At 37.6% G+C, this 20,610-nt stretch overlaps 2 protein-coding genes across 2 annotated transcripts; both read right to left on the bottom strand.

Annotated features, from left to right (window-relative positions):
* Positions 1–2,707: 2,707 nt before the first annotated feature.
* LOC149031296 (uncharacterized) lies at positions 2,708–7,470 on the bottom strand. Its single transcript, XM_089176364.1, has 2 exons — positions 2,980–7,470; positions 2,708–2,759 (listed from the first exon to the last, which is right to left on the bottom strand). The coding sequence occupies exon 1, from the start codon at positions 7,468–7,470 to the stop codon at positions 3,682–3,684; it is 3,789 nt and encodes a 1,262-aa protein (XP_089032490.1). The 3' UTR covers positions 2,708–2,759; positions 2,980–3,681.
* A 6,443-nt stretch (positions 7,471–13,913) lies between these two features.
* LOC149031295 (uncharacterized) lies at positions 13,914–15,619 on the bottom strand. Its single transcript, XM_089176359.1, has 2 exons — positions 14,501–15,619; positions 13,914–14,149 (listed from the first exon to the last, which is right to left on the bottom strand). The coding sequence occupies exon 1, from the start codon at positions 14,810–14,812 to the stop codon at positions 14,507–14,509; it is 306 nt and encodes a 101-aa protein (XP_089032485.1). The 5' UTR covers positions 14,813–15,619; the 3' UTR covers positions 13,914–14,149; positions 14,501–14,506.
* Between the last annotated feature and the right edge of the window lie 4,991 nt (positions 15,620–20,610).

Below are 20,610 nucleotides of genomic sequence, written 5' to 3'. Positions count from 1 at the left end.
GTATTAAAAGTACGAGGTAGAAATCGTCGCGCTACAAGAAACAAGATGGGCCGGGGAAGGTTCGGTCAACGCGAGGGCGGGCGTATACGCTTTATTATGGAAGGTCAAAGATCTATAGTTTCAACGTCGGATTTATGATTAGGAAAAGAATATTATCCGCGGCAAAAGACATTAGGTTCTTAAATGAAAGATTAGGATTGCTCGTATTGCAGGGTCGATGGTAAAAGATCGCGATTATTAATGTGCAAGCGCAGACGGAAGATAAAGATGACGAAGTTAAAGACGGTCTCTACGAGGAACTCGAGCGCGTCGTAGATTAATTGCCGAAAGATTACATGAAGATAGTCGTAGGGGATTTTAACGCGAAGATCGGTAAAGAAAAGTTTTTTAGACCAACGATCGAGCCCGAGAGTCTCTATGAGTAAAGTAACGATAATAGGGTAAAGGTAATTAACTTTGCTACCGGAAAAAATGTCATCGTTAAAGCAGTTTTTTAAACATAAAGATATTCATAAACAAACCTAAGTCCGCCTGCATGATCACTGAGTGGATTGAGTATCTCAGTGGTTATGTTGCCGGTCCCAAGCCCGGATAAAGGATGAGGGTTGTAAGGTTAGTTTAGCTCCCTGCCTGACGTAAAACATATAACACGCCCACAGACCCGCAGAATTGCCTCGGGTTAGGAATGATACACGGAAAACGACCCAGGCACGAAAAAGGATAGCGAGATGGAAACAGGAAAATATCCTAAGAATAGCTTCCTGGAATGTCAAAACATTCAACAATAAAGAGTAAGAAATAATAGAAGAGTTAAAAAATATGAAAATGGACGTTGCTGCATTACAGGAAACAAAGAAAAAAGGCAAAGGTCAAAAAGCGTACGAGGAATACGTGGTAATATATACTGATGTTGACAAGAATGAAAGAGCTAAGGAAAGTGTTGCTATCGCCTTACATAAGAAATACACCAACCAAGTGGAAAAATGCCAATATATATCACCACGTATAGTAATGGTAAATTTGATGACCGAACCACAACCTCTGCATATAATATCTGTCTACGCGCAAGAAGACAACAAGCCGAAACAAGAGAAGAAAATTTTTTTTAACGAACTTAAGAGTATCGTGGAGTCAATACTACGAAGGGAATCAATTGTCATCTTCGGAGACTTTAATGCTCGCATCGATAACGAGCCAATCTCCGGAGTCATGCAACGGTTCAACGAACACATAATTAATGACAACGGGAAACTTATGATAAACCTCTGTTCTCTGACAGGGCTTAGAATCAACAACACCTACTTCAACCATAATGCCCAACACAAATATACGTTTAGTAGCATCCGAGGTCAAAATTCAACTATTGACTACGTCGTGACGAACAGATGCATACCACCTTCCGAAATTTTAGATGTCAGAGTGCTTAACTCAGCTGATGGGAAGCGATTTTGGTTTACTCTTTGGCAAATTTAGATTAAAGTATAGCTTCAAAAGAAAACAACCCCTAGTTAGAGCAAGAGAAAAAATTAAAGTAGAAGTTCTCTGGGACCCAACAATCCGAGATCTGTACAGGAAACGATTAGAGGAAAAAATTGAACTGCATCCAATCATTAACTTGGACGATTTCAACACAATTTGGAGCAAACTAAAGACAAACATCAGAATTGCAGCTATAGAAGCTGTAGGAACAACAAAGTACAAAAGCAAAGGTTTTACAAAAAATAAAACACCATAGAAGAAGTTAAAAACAGTGCAGAAAAAAGAAAGAAGCATACATAGAGTATCTAAAAACCCGAACTGCTGAGTAATACAACGCATATAAACAAATTCGGAATGAAACCGGTACTAGGGTGAGACAACTAACAGACAGGTACTGGGAGATCTTTTCAAAGCGACAAGAAAGAGACTTTTACGGGCTCCAGAAACAGATGTAGCGATTCATAAGAAGCCAAAAGAAAGAAACAAGCGAGTTAATACCCGCTAGTCAAATTAGTAAGGAAACTTGGACCAGTTACCTAAAGGACCTATATAAAGGTGCATCCATGTTACAACCAGCACCGAGTGTTGTAATAGACGACCATATATAAATAAATGAGTGGGACATAAAAAAAGCACTAAATAAGCTTGAAAATAGGAAAAGTCCGAGTCAGGATGATATCACTAACGAACTGCTCAAGTATGGCGGCGAAAGATTGCTTCAGGAGTTAACGGTCCTAAAACAAAAAATTTTTGAACAATAAAAAATTCCAGTCGAGTGGCGGACAAGTACAACGATCCTTCTCTTTAAGAAAGACGACAAGAAGGTGCCCGCGAATTATAGGGGAATAAATCTACTGGCTTCCACCCTGAAATTAGTGACCAAAGTCATAACGAACCTGATAAACGAACGAATCACATTAGCTGATGAGCAACAAGGTTTCCAAACTGGACGATCATGCATAGATGCAGTGTTTGTGATTAGACAAATAACAGAAAAGTCTATAGAATACAATAAACCAGCATTTTTCTGTTTTATAGACCTAGAAAAGGCGTTCGATCGAATACGGTTAGAGGATATAGTGAACCTTCTGTATGACAGACAAATACCGAGTAACATCATCAAAACTATCGAAGACATCTATCGGAATAATCGAATACAGGCAAAGATAAACGACTAACTCACAGAATCCATAATGGTTGAAAGAGGTATTCAACAGGGTGACTCACTGTTCTGACCAAAAGATTCTTCAATGAAAATTCCTCTGATCATTACTTATATGCTATGAAGTGGAGAATAAAGGATTAGATTAAGGTGTAAAATAAAACACGTGGTTGAGCCAAACAAAGAAACAATGTCCCTTTTATTGGCTCGTCAGGGAAAAGCCTTGCGGCATAAAAACCCTGGATGTATTTTAATTATAACAAGAAAAGTCTACCACGTGGTGTAACCACGTGGGAAAAATATCGTTGATAGAAATTATAATAATGGAAAGATCTCACCTCTCGCTCTCCTGAATTATAGCAATCACGACCTTAAGGGTTGTGATGTCGAATAGGCTTGCCTTCACAAGACTTAAAGATTAAAGTGATCTTTCGTTGTCCTTTGTGAATTCTTAAAGCCCTTTGTCCACTGTGGCCTCTATAATCCGTGAAGATGTGTATTCGTAAGCGTCCGGTGAAGAAATAGGAAGAATATCCCTTTGTACCGTCCCAGCAGGGCGTACGCACTAGCGGATGGAGAAGTGGGGAGGCGAGAGGTGGGGGTTGCTAGAGGGGCGCTTCGGTAGCTACTGGTGGTTGATCGATGCTCACGATGAGCATCGATCTAGAATTTTGATGGAGGTGGACGCGCGCGAAATTTGAATACTGCTAATTACCGTATGATCCTTTTGGATCGTACATACTCCCCCCGTTGAGAGTGTAACGATCAATGATATTCTTAATACATGTGTTGTGTTGTACGCTTATTCTCATTGATTTACAATGCTTTCGACCTAGGTCATTGAATCAGTTAAGTATATCGCTAGTTATATAAGTTATTGAACATGTTCATTCGATTGCTTATGATATAACGCTAGACGTATTCGCTGAATCGCTCAGCGTATTTTTGCTGACTTAGTCAGCATTCTCGAATTATCGCTGGCCAGGCGCCTTACTTGTACGTACAAGGGAACCGTTGGGTCTTAAAGACAATAAAAGAAGTTAACAATGAATTAACAATGGACAAATAGTCGTCACATTACGCTTGACAATTCCGTGGACCGTCTTCACGGTAACCACTCGTACTACATCGTCTTCTCCTGGATGTACGTTCACGATCCGGCCTAACGGCCATCTCATGCAAGGTTGATTCTTGTCGATGAGAACGACGACGGTATCCTTTTCGATTTTCTGCTTGGGTTGTATCCACTTTTGTCGTTTCTGCAGTTCTCGTAGATACTCAATATGCCAGCGTCGCCAGAAATCTTGTCGCACTTTCGTGATATGTTTCCAGGAGGACAGTCGATTGGCTGGAGTTTGAACATAATCTTCCTCCGGTAATGTCGTAATAGGTCTTCCAACTAAAAAATGTGCGGGTGTTAGTGCTGTTACGTCATTCGGATCTGACGATATGGGGCATAATGGGCGTGAATTTAAAATAGCTTCGATTTCGATCGCGAAGGTGGATAGTTCTTCATACGTGAAGAGTAGTTCACCGACGACCCGTTTAAAGTGATGTTTGAAAGATTTGACCGCTGCTTCCCATAAACCGCCAAAGTGAGGTGAGAGGGGTGGATTGAAATGCCACGATATCCTATGATCTATCGCGAAATCACGGACCTTAGTTTTATATTCGTTCGATTCCATCAGGGCGTATAGCTCCCTTAACTGGTTGTTAGCCCCGACGAAGTTGGTTCCGTTATCAGAATAAACGTGAATTGGAACAGCTCTTCGACCTACAAATCGCCTGAACGCGGCCAAGAAAGCATCCGTAGTCAGATCGCTGACTAATTCAATGTGTACCGCCTTTATAGTCATACAAATGAAGATACACCCGTATATTTTAACGCGACCCTTATTACGATATTTCTTTTCCTTCGCGTAGATCGGCCCGAAAAAGTCTACTCCGACGTGGGAGAATGCAGTGGTTTCCTGCACTCGCGAGCCTGGTAAATCCCCCATTTTATATCGGATGCCGGATGCACGGAATCGAATGCAACGTACGCAATGACGTACGATTCTTCGCACTTGATTCTTGCCGTCGAGAAGCCAAAACCGTTGTCGAAGAGCATAGAGGGTAGTCTGTATGCCAGCGTGAAAATTTTGTTCATGGAATTTTCGGATAAGGAGATCAGTGACGTGATGATGTGAGGGCAATAATATCGGACATCTCTCATAAAAACTTAAATTCGCGTTTCGAAGTCGGCCCCCCACTCGAATTAAGCCTTCTTCGTCGAGGATCGGATCTAACGCGGCTAGTCTTGTGCTCTTGACTCCCCCCGCTGTTTCTAATCTTTCCCTTTCGGCGTGGAATTGTTCGTCTTGTACGATTTTTAAAACGCGTCGTTCTGTTTCTGTTATTTCCGCCGTCGACAATTCTCCCTTATACGAGTTAGTTTTGACCCATCGTCGGCATCGAGCCACAATTTTCAATAATCGCGCGTAGTTGGAGAATCGCTGAAACACATTTCCGGATTCGATTCGCGTCGTTAATACCGATAATTCCTTTACGTCCGGTAATTCGAGAATTTCCCCTTCCGTCGGGTTGGGCCACTCAGTCTCTGGTCGCGTGAGCCAGGGTGGTCCACGGAACCATGCCTCGTTCTTCAAAAAATCGCGCGGAAGTTGTCCCCTAGATAAAGCGTCCGCTGGGTTGTCCTCGGATCGCACATGTCGCCATATGATATTTTCACAGATTTCATGTATTTCGCGCACGCGATTCGCCGTGTATAATTTTAACGTGTTGGAGTCTCTTTTCAGCCAACCCAGTACAATCATCGAATCGGACCAAAAGGTTATCTTGTCGGGTTTCAATCCGCCGGCAGTTCGGACTTCTCTATATAATCGCGCGAGTGTTAATGCTCCGCATAGCTCTAAACGTGGTATAGTGGTATTCTTAAGGGGAGCGACACGACCTTTCGCGCAAAGTAGACGTACATATGTGTTACCGAATTTATCTCGCGATCTTACATATAAGCAGCCGCCGTAACCAGATTGACTCGCGTCGGAAAAACCATGCACCTGCACGTCAATCGGGTCGTCGAGTGTGATGCGTCTTTCTATCGTTAAACTGTCAATTAATGTCAATTGTTCTGCGAACTTTATCCACGAGGTGTGTAACGTATTGGGTACCGATTCATCCCAGTCGATATGTGTTTTCCAGCAGTCTTGGATGAAGATTTTGGCTGTTAGAATGACGGGTCCTAGAAGTCCGAGTGGATCAAAGATCTTTGCGACTTCGGATAAAATTCGTCGCTTGGTAATTCTTTCGCGAATATCTACTGGCGCGACGGAGTAAATTAACCAATCATGATGTGCGTTCCATGAAATACCGAGTGTCTTTAAGATAGGATTTTCCCCAGAGCAGAGCTCGACATCGATGTTTTTTATATCTAAATTTTCGAGTACCGGTCGGAAGTTAGACGCCCACTGTCGTATATTAAAACCGCCTCGTTTTAATATTTCAATAGTTTGATCGCGTATCTTTCCGAGGGTTTCGACATTATCAGTTCCCGTAATGAGGTCGTCTACGTATAGATCGCGGTTAAGTATTTCGGCTCCGAGTGGATAATTAGCACCTTCATCTTTCGCGAGTTGTTTGATGGTTCGTATGGCAAGAAACGGTGCTGACGCTATTCCGAATGTTACCGTATTAAGTTCGAACGTGCGAATCTGTTCGTTATGCCACCAAAATATCCGTTGATATTGGCGATCGTCTGGATGAATCCATATTTGCCGATACATTTTCTCAATATCCGCTGTTAATACGTACCGATATGTCCGGAATCGTAATAAATGTTCTACTAATGTGTCTTGTATTGTAGGTCCGACTAATAAGGTGTCGTTGAGAGAAAGTCTTTTGTCATTTTTCGCGGAGGCGTCGAATACGACCCGTACCTTTGTTGTCGTGCTAGCTGATTTGATAACCGCGTGGTGGGGAAGATAGCAACCCCCTCTGGATTCATCTTCGACGATCGACATATGTCCTAAATTGATATATTCCTGCATAATTCGTTCATATTCCTTCCGAAGTTCAGTATTCGCGTACAATTTCTTCCGAAGGTTATGGAATCGACGTAGAGCTATACCGCGTAGGTAACTGTAATCATGTCCTTCTTCGCGAAAAGGTAAACGCACAATATATCGTCCCGACTCATCGCGCTTGGTGTTTTGGACATAATGATTTTCACAATCTATTTCGTTTACCGGGTTCGATCGCGTTATATTCGCTTCCTCCCACAACCAAAATTTTTCTAACTGTTCTTTCAATTCGGTTGTCGCCAAAAACGTTTGATTTCTCTTACGATCGTCAGATTCGATTCCCCCGGCGACTACCCAACCTAATCGTGTTTTCTGGAGTATCAGATCGCCGCGTCCTGGTGATAAAGAAACTTGTCCTATTGTCATGAGCGCTAGTGTTACTCCAGAACCTATCAAGATATCGACGGGTCGTGGTAAATGGAACTGGGGATCTGCAAGTTTTCGATCGGACGGGATTTCGATGAGTTCTCGCGGGAAGATTTCGCTAGGTACCTGATCGGCTATTCTTGGAACGATGAGTAGTGAAAGGTTTCGGCTATATTCGTTATCTAGTGATCGAATGTTTATCTCGATAATGCCCGTCGTTTGAGTGGTGGTGTCGTTGATAGCGTAAATAGGGATCGAATATGGTTTGATCGGCAAACGTAGGTCTCTCGCGACCTTCTCGGTGATGAAGTGCGCGGCGGCACACGTATCTAATAGCGCCCGACATAGTCTGAAAGTTCCGTCTCCCTTTCTTACGCGGCACATCGCGCTCATAAGGAGTTGATTCGGTACACCGCGCGCGTTGCTATTAAAGATCGGAGTGAGTCATGTGGGGGTGGGTTCAGTTTGGGAGGTTGACGCGGTCTCCTGCTTCGCGGAGGTCGTGGTCTTCTGTATCGCGGCCTTCCGTTGGTTAGTATTCTTATGTAGTGATGTATGATGGGGTCGTTTACAGATTTGGCAATGGGAAGCGTTGCATGGACCTCGATGCGTCCGTAAGCAATTCTGACATAATCTATGACGTTTAACCACTGTCAATCTATTTTGTTCCGTCATATTATTGTATCGAGGGCAGCGATATAAAGGGTGTTCAGCTCGTCTACAAAGAATGCACTTCATCGTGGTATGAGTAAGAAATGTGCGTGTCGGACGTGTGTCCTGTCGTTTTCGCGGTCGTAAATTCACTTTCTCGGGATATCCACGTTTCGCGTGAGGTTCTGGGTTCGCGGATGTTGATGACGTTTCCAGCGGAGCACACGCACGCGCATATCGGGTTAAAAAATTAAAGAATTGCTCGATAGTCGGATATTCGTCGGAATCTATCTGTTTATTCCATTCTTGCAGCATCTCGGGGGGTAACGCGCGTTCAGCGAGGCGTACTGGCCAGACCACCGAACTTACATTATATGTCTCGAGTGTGGAGATGTGAGAACGCAGTTCGTTCAAGAATGCCGTTACGTCCTTTGCTGATCCGGCCTTCGGTCGGGATATGTCGATTAACGCGTCGACTACCCGAGCTAATAGTATCCGTGGCACATCGAACGCCTTCAATAAAGTTCCCCACGCGTCCTTATATTTTTCCCCAGTTAATTGATAATGCTCGATCGTTTGAAGGGCTTCGCCGCGAAGAGAGTCGCGAAGGTATACGTGTTTTTCTAAATCCGATATATCACTACGCGTGTCTACGAGGGTTAAAAAGCTAGATTTAAATGGGATCCATTTCCCTATATTCCCGTCGAATTGCGGGATCTCAATGCGCCGTAATGGTATTTGTTGATCGCGGGTTTTCGTGATATCGTTGCCTTCGTCCGCGTTATTCGGGTTGTTAACTGTGGCGGTATCGTTTGAATGAAGTTTGTCTCCGATCGCGCAATATCTCTCTATGATTGGAGTGTAACTATCGACTCCTCCTGCTTCGTTGATAGCAGTAACGCACTTTTCATAAAAGGTTTCGTATTTCTCTACTAGTGGTGTAAGTCGTTCGTAGCGCCTTCTTAAATCCTGCTTATTTAGATTTCCTTCATTGATTAGATTTTCGACGTGCGTTAAACCCAATTCTAAAACTAGCCGTTTTTGTTCGAGCTGTTCGAGCTGTTTTTGCGCTGCCATCACGAACCGTTATTAACTATTCTACTCTTCGAAATCTACTCAAATGAATTTATGATATTATAAAAATTTCTTTTGCACGAGTATATGACCGCGCGTTGGGTTCTTGATCACGCGAGTACGGTCCTGCTGCCGTAAATCGTTGGAGGGGGTGTCCGTTTATTGTCAGTGGTAGCCCGATGGAGGGGGTATGCGATCGTCGCTAGCTGTATGCCGATAGATGGGATGTCCGGCGATGACGTCACGGCGTCTTCGTTCTAGTCGACCGTTCAAACAAAGGAAGGTGGCGTGGCGGTGAAGCCGCCGAAAATCTTATCGTTCTTTGTACGAGAATAAAGCGATTTCCGCGTGATTAAGAAATGACTATTTCGTGAATCTATACGTTTCTATCGTTGATATTAATAATTAAATTATTCATATATCGATTCAAAGCTTAATGTGAAATTTCTTACAAATGATGAATAAATGAATAATGATATTAGAAATTGCAAACTTCTATTGGATTCGAAGGCGCAGTTTCACTTGAAATATATGTTAATGAACAAAGGTGTGTACGCATAAGCGTACGCACGGGTAATTAAAACTACTTATCTCGTTTCTAAATTTTTCGTGATGATGGTTGAGCTGGGCGATGAAGATGTTCGCAAGATGGCGGACTTTCTCGACTTCGTTGTTCTCTAATCGGTTTGCTCGGCGTGGTGATAGTCTATTCACTGCTTCGTAAATCAGAAGTCGGGAACTCGCACCTTACAGGATTGCACCAAAATGTTCTGACCAAAAGATTCTTCAATGAAAATTCCTCTGATCATTACTTATATGCTATGAAGTGGAGAATAAAGGATTAGATTAAGGTGTAAAATAAAACACGTGGTTGAGCCAAACAAAGAAACAATGTCCCTTTTATTGGCTCGTCAGGGAAAAGCCTTGCGGCATAAAAACCCTGGATGTATTTTAATTATAACAAGAAAAGTCTACCACGTGGTGTAACCACGTGGGAAAAATATCGTTGATAGAAATTATAATAATGGAAAGATCTCACCTCTCGCTCTCCTGAATTATAGCAATCACGACCTTAAGGGTTGTGATGTCGAATAGGCTTGCCTTCACAAGACTTAAAGATTAAAGTGATCTTTCGTTGTCCTTTGTGAATTCTTAAAGCCCTTTGTCCACTGTGGCCTCTATAATCCGTGAAGATGTGTATTCGTAAGCGTCCGGTGAAGAAATAGGAAGAATATCCCTTTGTACCGTCCCAGCAGGGCGTACGCACTAGCGGATGGAGAAGTGGGGAGGCGAGAGGTGGGGGTTGCTAGAGGGGCGCTTCGGTAGCTACTGGTGGTTGATCGATGCTCACGATGAGCATCGATCTAGAATTTTGATGGAGGTGGACGCGCGCGAAATTTGAATACTGCTAATTACCGTATGATCCTTTTGGATCGTACACTCACTGAGCTTTCTACTTTTTAACATTATAAGGATGAAATCATAAAGAAGGTGCCCGAACAAAGAGGATATCGAATGGGGAACCGTGAGATAAAAATCTCGTGTTACGCCGATGATGCAGTCTTGATAGTGGAAAATGAGGATGACCTACAAAGGCTCTTGTATACGTTCAACACAGTTGCTAAGACACTCAGGATGTCTATATCAACATCCAAGACTAAGTGCATGACTACATCTAAAACAACCCCTAAGATATAAATCGGTTGTCGATGACAAAATAATACAAGTGATGAAATTCAACTACTTAGGCATAAAAATTTCGAGCAACGTTTACATAGAGTCAGAAGTAAGAAGACAAGCCATCAAGGCAGCAAGAACAGCCTCAAATTAAAACATATGAAGAAACAAGACCTGAAACATCTAAAACACGCCAAATCATGGAAGCAACTGAAATGAAGATAGTTCGCAGAATAGCTGGGAAATCACTATGGGACAGAGTAAGAAGCGAAGACCTCAGGAAAGCATGCCATATCGAGAATATCAACGACTGGGTATTAAGCAGAAAAGTTGAGTGGAATGACCACATCACTCGCATGACTGATGATCGAGTGGTCAAAATATCCCGAGATAAGTCACCATCGGGGAGACGAAGCATTGGAAGACCTTAAAAGCGCTAGAGCGACAGTCTGACTATATGAAGCGCGTCGCGATGAAGAACAGGCATTGTGCCTACTTGGAAGAGAAAAGAAGAAAAAGATAAACAAATCTGGATTTTCCTGGACGGAAATACGTGTAACCAAAATGATCAGGTTCTAGTACATAAACGACGACACACGAACTTACTAGATGTTAGGTCGTACAGGGGGCGAATTGTGTCTCGGATCATTTTTTGGTTATTGCTAGGATGAGGAAACAGCTTTCCGTAAATAAGACCAATAAACAGCAGATAGGGAATGAACAAATAAACGTGAAAAAGCTTACCGAGATAGAAAACGGGATAATGTACGCGGCCGAAGTAACGAAATGACTCGCGACCACAAAGAAAATTGACGAAGCGAGTAATAGTACGGATAGAAAATGGCAAACATACGCAACACGATAGTCAAATTAGCGAAAGCCATCATAGGTTTTTGTAAAAGGCACAAAAATAAACCGTAGTTCGACGAATAATCCGAGTTAGCCGTCAAAGCCCAAAACGAAGCGCATATCTCGTGGCTGACCCAAAACACGGATCTAACCTGGAACCAATTTTATAATATTAGTCAAGCGACGTACAATTCAATTAGGAAAAAGAAGCGACAATTTTTAAAACCTAAGTGGAAGATATAAATGAAAATTGTCAAAGCAGTAACGTCCGTGGTATGAACGCAGGGATAAATAGACTCAGAAAGAGATTCCAGGCTCATACGGACATAGTGAAAGATACGAACAATAATTTAGTTTCTGATGCAACAAGGATATTGAACATGTGAAAAAATTATTCTGATCGGTTATTAAGTGTAGAATTCGAGAACGACCAGTAAACAGACTTTCGACGGGACTTATGGTAAGTGAACCAACTATGTTGGAGGTTAAAAGCGCGATTAAAAGACTAAATAATAAAAAACATGTGTGCAGATCACACGTGTTAGAAGTGAAACCTTCAAAAATCTAAGTTTCGAGAGAATGAGACGAATGCACAGTTTCAAGAGTAAGATAATTGTAGGATTTATTTATTATAATATTATTACCATATATAATAAAGGTCACCGGTATGATTAGTGAGTGAAATAGTCGATAAAAAGTACACTTTTCACAATTCAAGCAATAAAAACGGAATGCGGAATGCGATAGTTATAAATAATCACCAAAATGGTAGAATGTTTATCAAAGGAAATATAATTCGTCAGAAATTAGGTAAAAATAAATAATCCTTTTTTTAAAACTTAGGTATAAAATTTTTTTTGTTAGTATAGTTTTCTATTTCCCGTTTTCATCTACATTCTTGCGCTATATAACAAACATTTGAGGATAGATGAAATAAAGACGTTACGAAAAACATCTGGAAAATACTGTTGGACTGAACGAAGGTTCTGGTAAAATGCAATGAAAGATCTAATAAAGATATTCTCTAGAAATATTTTTTCAACTCTGTAGCCTACCACACTTCGAGACCCTTATTATTTATAACATATCTCGTCCTTATTCTTTGGACCACAAACTTATCTTTCTAAATACTCTCGTCTTAATAAAGATCTGAACAACGAAAAATCTAAAAAATGCATTGAATCGTATCGCTCTCTCAGCCTATCGAACTGTGAACACTACGAGTCTCAGATTTCAGCACCGTGGTAAGCTCCACTGATTCACGCTGGGCGTTCAACATCTTAAAAATCTTTTTATTTTATTGAAAAATTAGTATAAGTTTCTTAAATACGCAAATATTACAGATAATAATATAATTTTTTTATATGCGACTTAAAATGTGACAGTAATTTACTTGCTTTTGAATGGAAATTGTCAGCTGCTCCTAATGTATTCTACAGTGTTCTCTAATTCTTTTTCTCTGATGTATCTGATAATCAAATTTTCTTTGATCCGGTCACGCTACTAGCGTTTACTCGGTCGAAAGAATATATGCCCTATTTTGGGTCAGTCTGTAAAGCCAGTACTTTACCCGGGATCTGGGCTAAGAGAGTGAAACCTATTAAGCGAGTAAGAGATAGTGGTTTATCCGATATTACTATTGTCTTAAGGTGGTTAAGAATCCCCAAAAGATAATCTTCTGTTGGTGTTAATCGTCAGATTTAAAAATCTTTAAGTCTTTTAGTGTTTAGTGCCGTGTTATAGGTTACTGAATTCGGTTATTGCAAAAGCACATTTGTTACAGAACAGAATACGAATTTATTACTAATATAGATCTTTTAACTAATTTCGAAAATATCAGATTATAGGAAATACAAAGATTCGTCGCAGCTCTCGTCATCGGTACAATACACCTTTAACACACTCACGCTATCGGTACAATTCACTTTTAACACACGCACGCTATCGGTACAATTCACTTTTAACATACGCACGCTATCGGTACAATTCACTTTTAATATCTAACAAAATGCAAAGAGAGGTATACGAAAAACAATTAGTTTATATGAAAACGTATATAGCTGATCTACAAAATCAATTAAAGACCGTTAAAAATGATTTTAGTCACTGCAGGAAAGACGAATATAAGGGGGGGGGGTTCATTCGTTACATGCTTTTATACTAAATCCCCATCTCTATACCGCTTCTTATTCTTTCCCTCTTTCGCGTACTTCATCTTAAACTACACTTTCGTTTGAAATCCCCACTTTGCATTATCGCGGAGAGCCACAGATTTCATGATTGAAGTGTTCAAGATCACGGACGCAAGAAACACACACACACACACATACATTTTCCCACTTCTCCATACCATCATAGCAATAAAAACATGTTTACTCAATATAGAAATATATATTTAAACTCGTAAGAAGATCGTTCTTGACCTATTCTAGAAATATCGGTTTACATCTATTTAAATGAAAACACCTTTATATTCTGTGTTTATGTGAGAAATGTATTTATTCCATTCTAGAAATACTTTCACTTCTTCATATCGTAACAACAGAGGATGACAGTTTTTATACTTTTACTTAAGGGGACCTTCTACTCTGAGCACCTAAAAAAAAGGCTATTTTCGCGAATTTTTTCCAAGAAAACTATAAAAGATATCGATCTAAAAGTTGTTGGGTTTGTTAAATTGAGTCTTAAACTATATAAATGAATTTTTATTTTTTCATTTTAATTAATTTTTTATTGCAAAAACAGTAGTATAAAAAAACACCTTAAAACTTTAGTGCTTTGGTAGCTCCATCAGAACTTGAGAATGGCTTACCTGAAACATAAAAGTAAAATGGTTTTATATTCTGTATGACTTCAGCTACAAAGTGACAGTTTTATATAAAAATTTTATCAATAAATAAAAAAATGGTGGACAAATTACAAAAAAAACGTAAATTTGACCTTTTTTTTATTGTTTTTGACTAAAAATAAATAGTAAAAATTAAAATATAAGAAAAAACTCTCCGTCACTTTGTTACAGCTCATGTGTAGAATATGTGGATTAAATTTTATAAGAATCGGCTTACTGGTTCGTGAGATACGATGGAGCTAGTATTTCAAAACATAGTTTCGAGATAAACGCGTTTAAAGTTTTTTTCTACTCAAAATCGTTAAAAATTCTTACCTAAACTTAATCTGCGATGCCTGGACCGTACAATAGACCTTCTTCTTGTTCATATTCTTCAATTTCTTCCAGTCTTGCCTTCTTCCACTTTGATCTGGTATCTTTTGAGCACTCAGAGCTTCGACGGTTCGCAGATTCGATACGTCGGTCGTCGCGTCTTTTAGCAAAGTCGATCGCTCCTGGCCCAAGTTTCATGCCCATCGTTTCCATTATCTTCATCACTGTTTGAAATCCTTCGTTAAAGATACATGCTGAAACTTTGCACGCAATTTCAACAACTTTTTTGCCGTTAAACAGGTGTTTAGGTGCCATGTTCCATCCGCAGTTATTAAAGCTTTCATTATTATTCTGCGTATGTCTACCTAAACATCTTTCCAGCAGTTCTGTCTTAGTCAGATCCTCATAAATAGGCTTTAGCACTTTCTGTACATCTTTAGAAAGTGCCGGAGGATGCTTGTATTTTTGCTTCAGTGCCTTAGTTTTGAGGTACTTACACCAGTCGATGGAACACGTATGGTAATTATTATTATCTTTTTTTTTTTTTTTATGAATCGTGAGATATTATGATCCCTTTCTATTTGTAAGGAAAGATACAGTCTCCGTCGAAAGTGTACGAACAAGTTGAAATGAAAATAAATTAAAATGCAAAGAAACTTTGAAAAGGGTTGAGAACATGGGAATCTGTTATTTTATAAAATTCAACTTCAATGATCAATTAAACATTTCTCATTTCTTTTTCTTTTTATGAAATAAAAATGTTTCCTTGTCGAAGATATTAGAATGAGAATTGAAATGAAAATAATAAGGGAAGTGTAAACACAACGCGGAAAAGGAAGAGGAAGAAGAAGAATATGAAGAAGAAGTTGGGGTAGGGGTTGGTAAAGGTGAAAAGTTGGGGTGGAGTTATTCTTTTATTTATTTATTTTTTTTTTCAAGTCGAGTGATATTAATAATTCCCCATACAAAGTTTGAAAACAGGCCCTTGGATGGCCAATCGCCGGGCAAAGGATGACAACTAACGGCCGATCATTGACGTTTTCTAATAGCCCATAGAGGGCTCAATATCGAAATGATAACCCCGGCCCATTACCGGCAATTATTATCGGCCCATTACCGGCAATTATTATCGGCCTATTACCGGCAATTATTATCGGCCCATTACCGGCAATTATTATCGGCCCATTACCGGCAATTATTATCGGCCCATTACCGGCAATTATTATCGGCCCATTACCGGCAATTATTGTCGGCCCATTACCGGCAATTATTATCGGCCCATTAATGGCAGTTATTATCGGCCCATTAATGGTAGTTGATCATTGGCCGATTAATGGGCCCAGCAATGGGCCACGTATTATTCAAATTATTAGCTCATTAACATCCTCATAATTTAATAATCTATATATCATCATCTTCAGACAGTTATATATTTCTCTATGTCTGATCCCCCGAAAAATATACCTGACAATACGAAGGATTAGACAGATTACAATAAAAAAAACTGCTTGAATAAACAATGAAAGAGAAAGGGATTGAACAAGATAAGAGTCGTCCGTGCGCGCCGAACGCTCAGGAAAGCGGTCCGAGGTAGTTACGTTCAGGCACCAAAAATGTAGTTAGAGACATCGGATCTTTTTGAAATTTTAACACAATATTTCTACATATATATACATTCGAAAAATGTAAAAAAAAAAAAAAATTTTTTTTAAATTGCAGAGTAGAAGGTCCCCTTAATCGGAAAGGCATCTTCGCTTATCCTAGAATATTTACTACATTTCTAGAACCATCTCTTTTCTTTTGTCTGTATAAGAAATCACGTATTTATTCTATCATAGAAATACTCTCACCTCTTCATATCATAATAACAAAGGATTATATTTCTTATACTTTTACCTAACAGAAAAACATCTTTCCTAATCCTACATGTGATCAACGAATGCCAATATAAATGATCGTTCATGAAAGTGGTTATAAATTAAAATTAAAAATACAAATATTACAAGGAATGAATATAGTTAAATAGTAATTAGTAAATCACTTATAAATAGGACACTCGCACAATTGGTGTACCAAAGTTCGAAATTAGTCGTCAGTAGAATGTGACACTATATTTCATAATTGTTAATTATAATATTTGCGATATAAATAATTTATTATTAGTTTTTTAATACAATAGAAACAATTTTAAATAGAAAAGAAATGACACGTTTGGTAAAAAAAAACAGACCACGCATCTTCTTTCTTTATTTCGACCGTCGGTACGTTTGGACCTTATACTTTTGTCGCATACCTACGTGCTTATCTCTGATTATTCCTTCTACCCTTCTATCGCTCGTACCTACAAACATTTCGAGTATCGAAAGAATACGTGTCCACGCTTTGTAGTATGCAGTCGCACACAAACACACACATATAAAACCAGGAGCGATAACTACGAAGCATAGCATAAAGAGGAGACCGAGAATAGGAAAAACTGTATGCTATATTTCGTCTCATTCTCTCGCAGGCTTAATCCTATATGTTTGCTCTTTTTGAAGTGAAAACTTCTTTAGAATGGAGTGATCTGAAAAGTAAATAAACGGAAACGCAGCTATGTAACAGCTGCTATACTAAATAACGAGAGAAAGAGAGACAGACATTTAGGATTGAGCCTGCGAGAGAGAGACGGAATATGGCTATACAGTTTTTCCTATTTTCGGTCTCCTCTTTATGCTATGCTTCGTAGTTATCGCTCCTGGTTGTATATGTGTGCGATTGTGTGCAACTGCATACTACAAAGCGTGGACACGTATTCTTTCGATACTCGAAATGTTTGTAGGTACGAGCGATAGAAGGGTAGAGGGAATAATCAGAGATAAGCACGTAGGTATGCGACAAAAGTATAAGGTCCAAACGAACCGACGGTCGAAATAAAGGAAGAATGTGCGTGGTCTGTTTTTATTTTACCAAACGTGTCGTTTCTTTTCTATTTAAAAATGTTTCTATTTTATTGAAAAATTAATATTAATTTATTTATTTTGCAAATATTGTAATTAACAATTATGAAATATATAGAATATAATAATTGTATTGTCTGCAATATTTTACAAAAAATTGAAATGATTATCAGATATATCAGAGAAAAAAAATTAAACAACATGGTAGAATACTTTTCTTATAAATATCCGAAGACATGTTTTTTAAATATAATGTTTGCGTATTTAGAAAATTTATACTAATTTTTCAAAAAAAAACAGAAAAGTTTTTAAATATGAGAAACTAGACACGTGACAAAAAAAAATAAACTCTATTATCTACTTTATATTTCCAATAAGAATAAAATAATATAACTTATTTTACAAATATAGAAAAAAAATATAGAAAAAAAAATTTTTTTTAAAGATTTTTAATATTATAAAATAAAACAACGAAAATAGAAATAGATTTTAAAATCGTTGTAATTCAAAACCCGATGAAACGAAAAAGATCCTACCACAATTGTTCCCTTCTTTAACAGCATCTACAGTTATTAGTTGCAAAACAAAAAGAAATACTTGTGTATGCTAACCCATGATAAAGATATCTCAAATTTAAAGCGTGAAAGAAAAAATTCATCTACCTAAGTTTCAACAAAAAATATATTATATTTACTTCGTTTAGAGGACGACGTATCCTTCTGTCGATAAATATTCTAGAATTTTTGTTTCTATCTATGGCTATCGCATTCAGCATTCCATCTTGATAGATAGAATTTTGAAAATATTAGTTTTTGTCATCTACCTACACCCCAAGGTCGGTTCCTTATCATGAGAAAAGAATTATAAAAAACAGGGAAGGTCTGTTGAAATTCGATCTACATTTATTATCTTTATTATTGATGCGATAATATTCATGCCTATAGTTTTTTTTAACAAAACATGTCATATCTTTTCTATTTAAAAATGTTTCTATTTTATCGAAAAATTAGTATTAAATTCTTTAATTCGCAAATATTATAATAAATAATTATGAAGTACATAGAATATATAATAATTGTATTGTCTAAAATATTAAAAAAAAAAGGATTACCTGATAAATCAGAGAAAAAGAATTAAAGAATACTGTGGAATAAATGAGAAGCAGCTGACAAATTTTATTCAAAAGCAAGTAAATTACTGTCACATTTTTATATTTTGCTTCTTTATAAAATATATTTGATACCTAAAGATAAAATATGTCTATTAAATTTGATTTTTATATGAAAAATATCCAAAGAGATATACTGACCCATGCATATATGAAAATTATATTATAAATTATGATATTTGCGTATTTAAGAAACTTATAGTAATTTTTCAATAAAATAAAAATATTTTTAAGATATTGAACGCCCAGCGTGAATCGGTGGAGCTTACCACGGTGCTGAAATCTGAGACTCGTAGTGTTCACAGTTCGATAGGCTGAGAGAGCGATACGATTCAATGCATTTTTTAGATTTTTCGTTGTTCAGATCTTTATTAAGACGAGAGTATTTAGAAAGATAAGTTTGTGGTCCAAAGAATAAGGACGAGATATGTTATAAATAATAAGGGTCTCGAAGTGTGGTAGGCTACAGAGTTGAAAAAATATTTCTAGAGAATATCTTTATTAGATCTTTCATTGCATTTTACCAGAACCTTCGTTCAGTCCAACAGTATTTTCCAGATGTTTTTCGTAACGTCTTTATTTCATCTATCCTCAAATGTTTGTTATATAGCGCAAGAATGTAGATGAAAACGGGAAATAGAAAACCATACTAACAAAAAAAATTTTATACCTAAGTTTTAAAAAAAGGATTATTTATTTTTACCTAATTTCTGACGAATTATATTTCCTTTGATAAACATCCTACCATTTTGGTGATTATTTATAACTATCGCATTCCGCATTCCGTTTTTATTGCTTGAATTGTGAAAAGTGTACTTTTTATCGACTATTTCACTCACTAATCATACCGGTGACCTTTATTATATATGGTAATAATATTATAATAAATAAATCCTACAATTATCTTACTCTTGAAACTGTGCATTCGTCTCATTCTCTCGAAACTTAGATTTTTGAAGGTTTCACTTCTAACACGTGTGATCTGCACACATGATTTTTTTTTCTTATTATTTAGTATAGCAGCCGTTTCATAGCTGCGTTTCCTGACCGACCGCGCTTATTTATTTTTCAGATCACTCCCATTCTAAAGAAGTTTCACTTAAAAAATTAATGTAAATGTCTTTATAACGTTAATATTATAATTAATAATATAATTTTTTGGATTCTTGGGTCAATAAAAATCTTTGTATATTTTTTTTATAAAAACGTATAAAAATCAAATTCAATAAACATATTTTTTCTTTATGAATCAAATATATTTTATGAAAAAGCAAAATAAAAATGTGACAGTAATGAAATTTTGAATTGAATTTGTAAGTTGCTCCTAATGTATTCTACAATGTTATCTAATTCTTTTTCTCTAATGTATCTTGTAATCATTCTTTTTTGTAAAATATTTCAAACAATACAATTATTTTATATTCTATGGATTTTATAAATATTAATTATATTATTTGCGATATAAAGAATTTAATATTAATTTTTTAATAATTTATAGAAACATTTTTAAATAGAAAAGAAATGACACGTATATACGTAGGCTGGAACTTAAATAGTGGCAACTATTTATTCACAACCGATACAAAAGAGTTACATGTTTGCACCTGTTACTGTCCTTCAAAGTAGTCACCAACGTTGTGTAGAACCCGTTGCCAGCGATTTGGAAGGCGTAGTATACCGTTAGCAGAGCCTGTTCTGTTGATGGTGCGAATGGAGCGGTCTACTGCCTGTCAAAACTGAGGCTTATTTTGAAACTAAAAAGAAATAATACTATAAAAATGGTACCGAAAAATTATATAACCGATATAATCGTTGTATTGCTCTCAAAGTCAACTATATTGAATAAAAAAATTAATTTTTATTAAAAAAATGTGTTTTACTATGTTATCCTTCAGCCTTTTCAGCTTAACTGTTATAACTTATTGGCGTTTAATATTAAAATTTCATCCTGTTAATGTCAGAAGTACAAAGAAATCCATTAAAAAAATTTTTGGTTCCACCAATGT

The sequence above is a fragment of the Polistes dominula genome, unplaced genomic scaffold (assembly GCF_049000335.1).
Source record: "Polistes dominula isolate Pdom_NZ unplaced genomic scaffold, Pdom_raw_medaka contig_338, whole genome shotgun sequence".
NCBI classification, from domain to species: domain Eukaryota; kingdom Metazoa; phylum Arthropoda; class Insecta; order Hymenoptera; family Vespidae; genus Polistes; species Polistes dominula.
Note: the sequence above shows the minus strand (reverse complement) of the source record. Positions and strands in the feature narration are given on the sequence as shown.

Excerpts from the sequence above, each read along its gene's own strand:
- LOC149031295 (XM_089176359.1), bottom strand. The coding sequence starts at position 14,812 with ATGGCACCTAAACACCTGTTTAACGGCAAAAAAGTTGTTGAAATTGCG.
- LOC149031296 (XM_089176364.1), bottom strand. The coding sequence starts at position 7,470 with ATGTGCCGCGTAAGAAAGGGAGACGGAACTTTCAGACTATGTCGGGCG.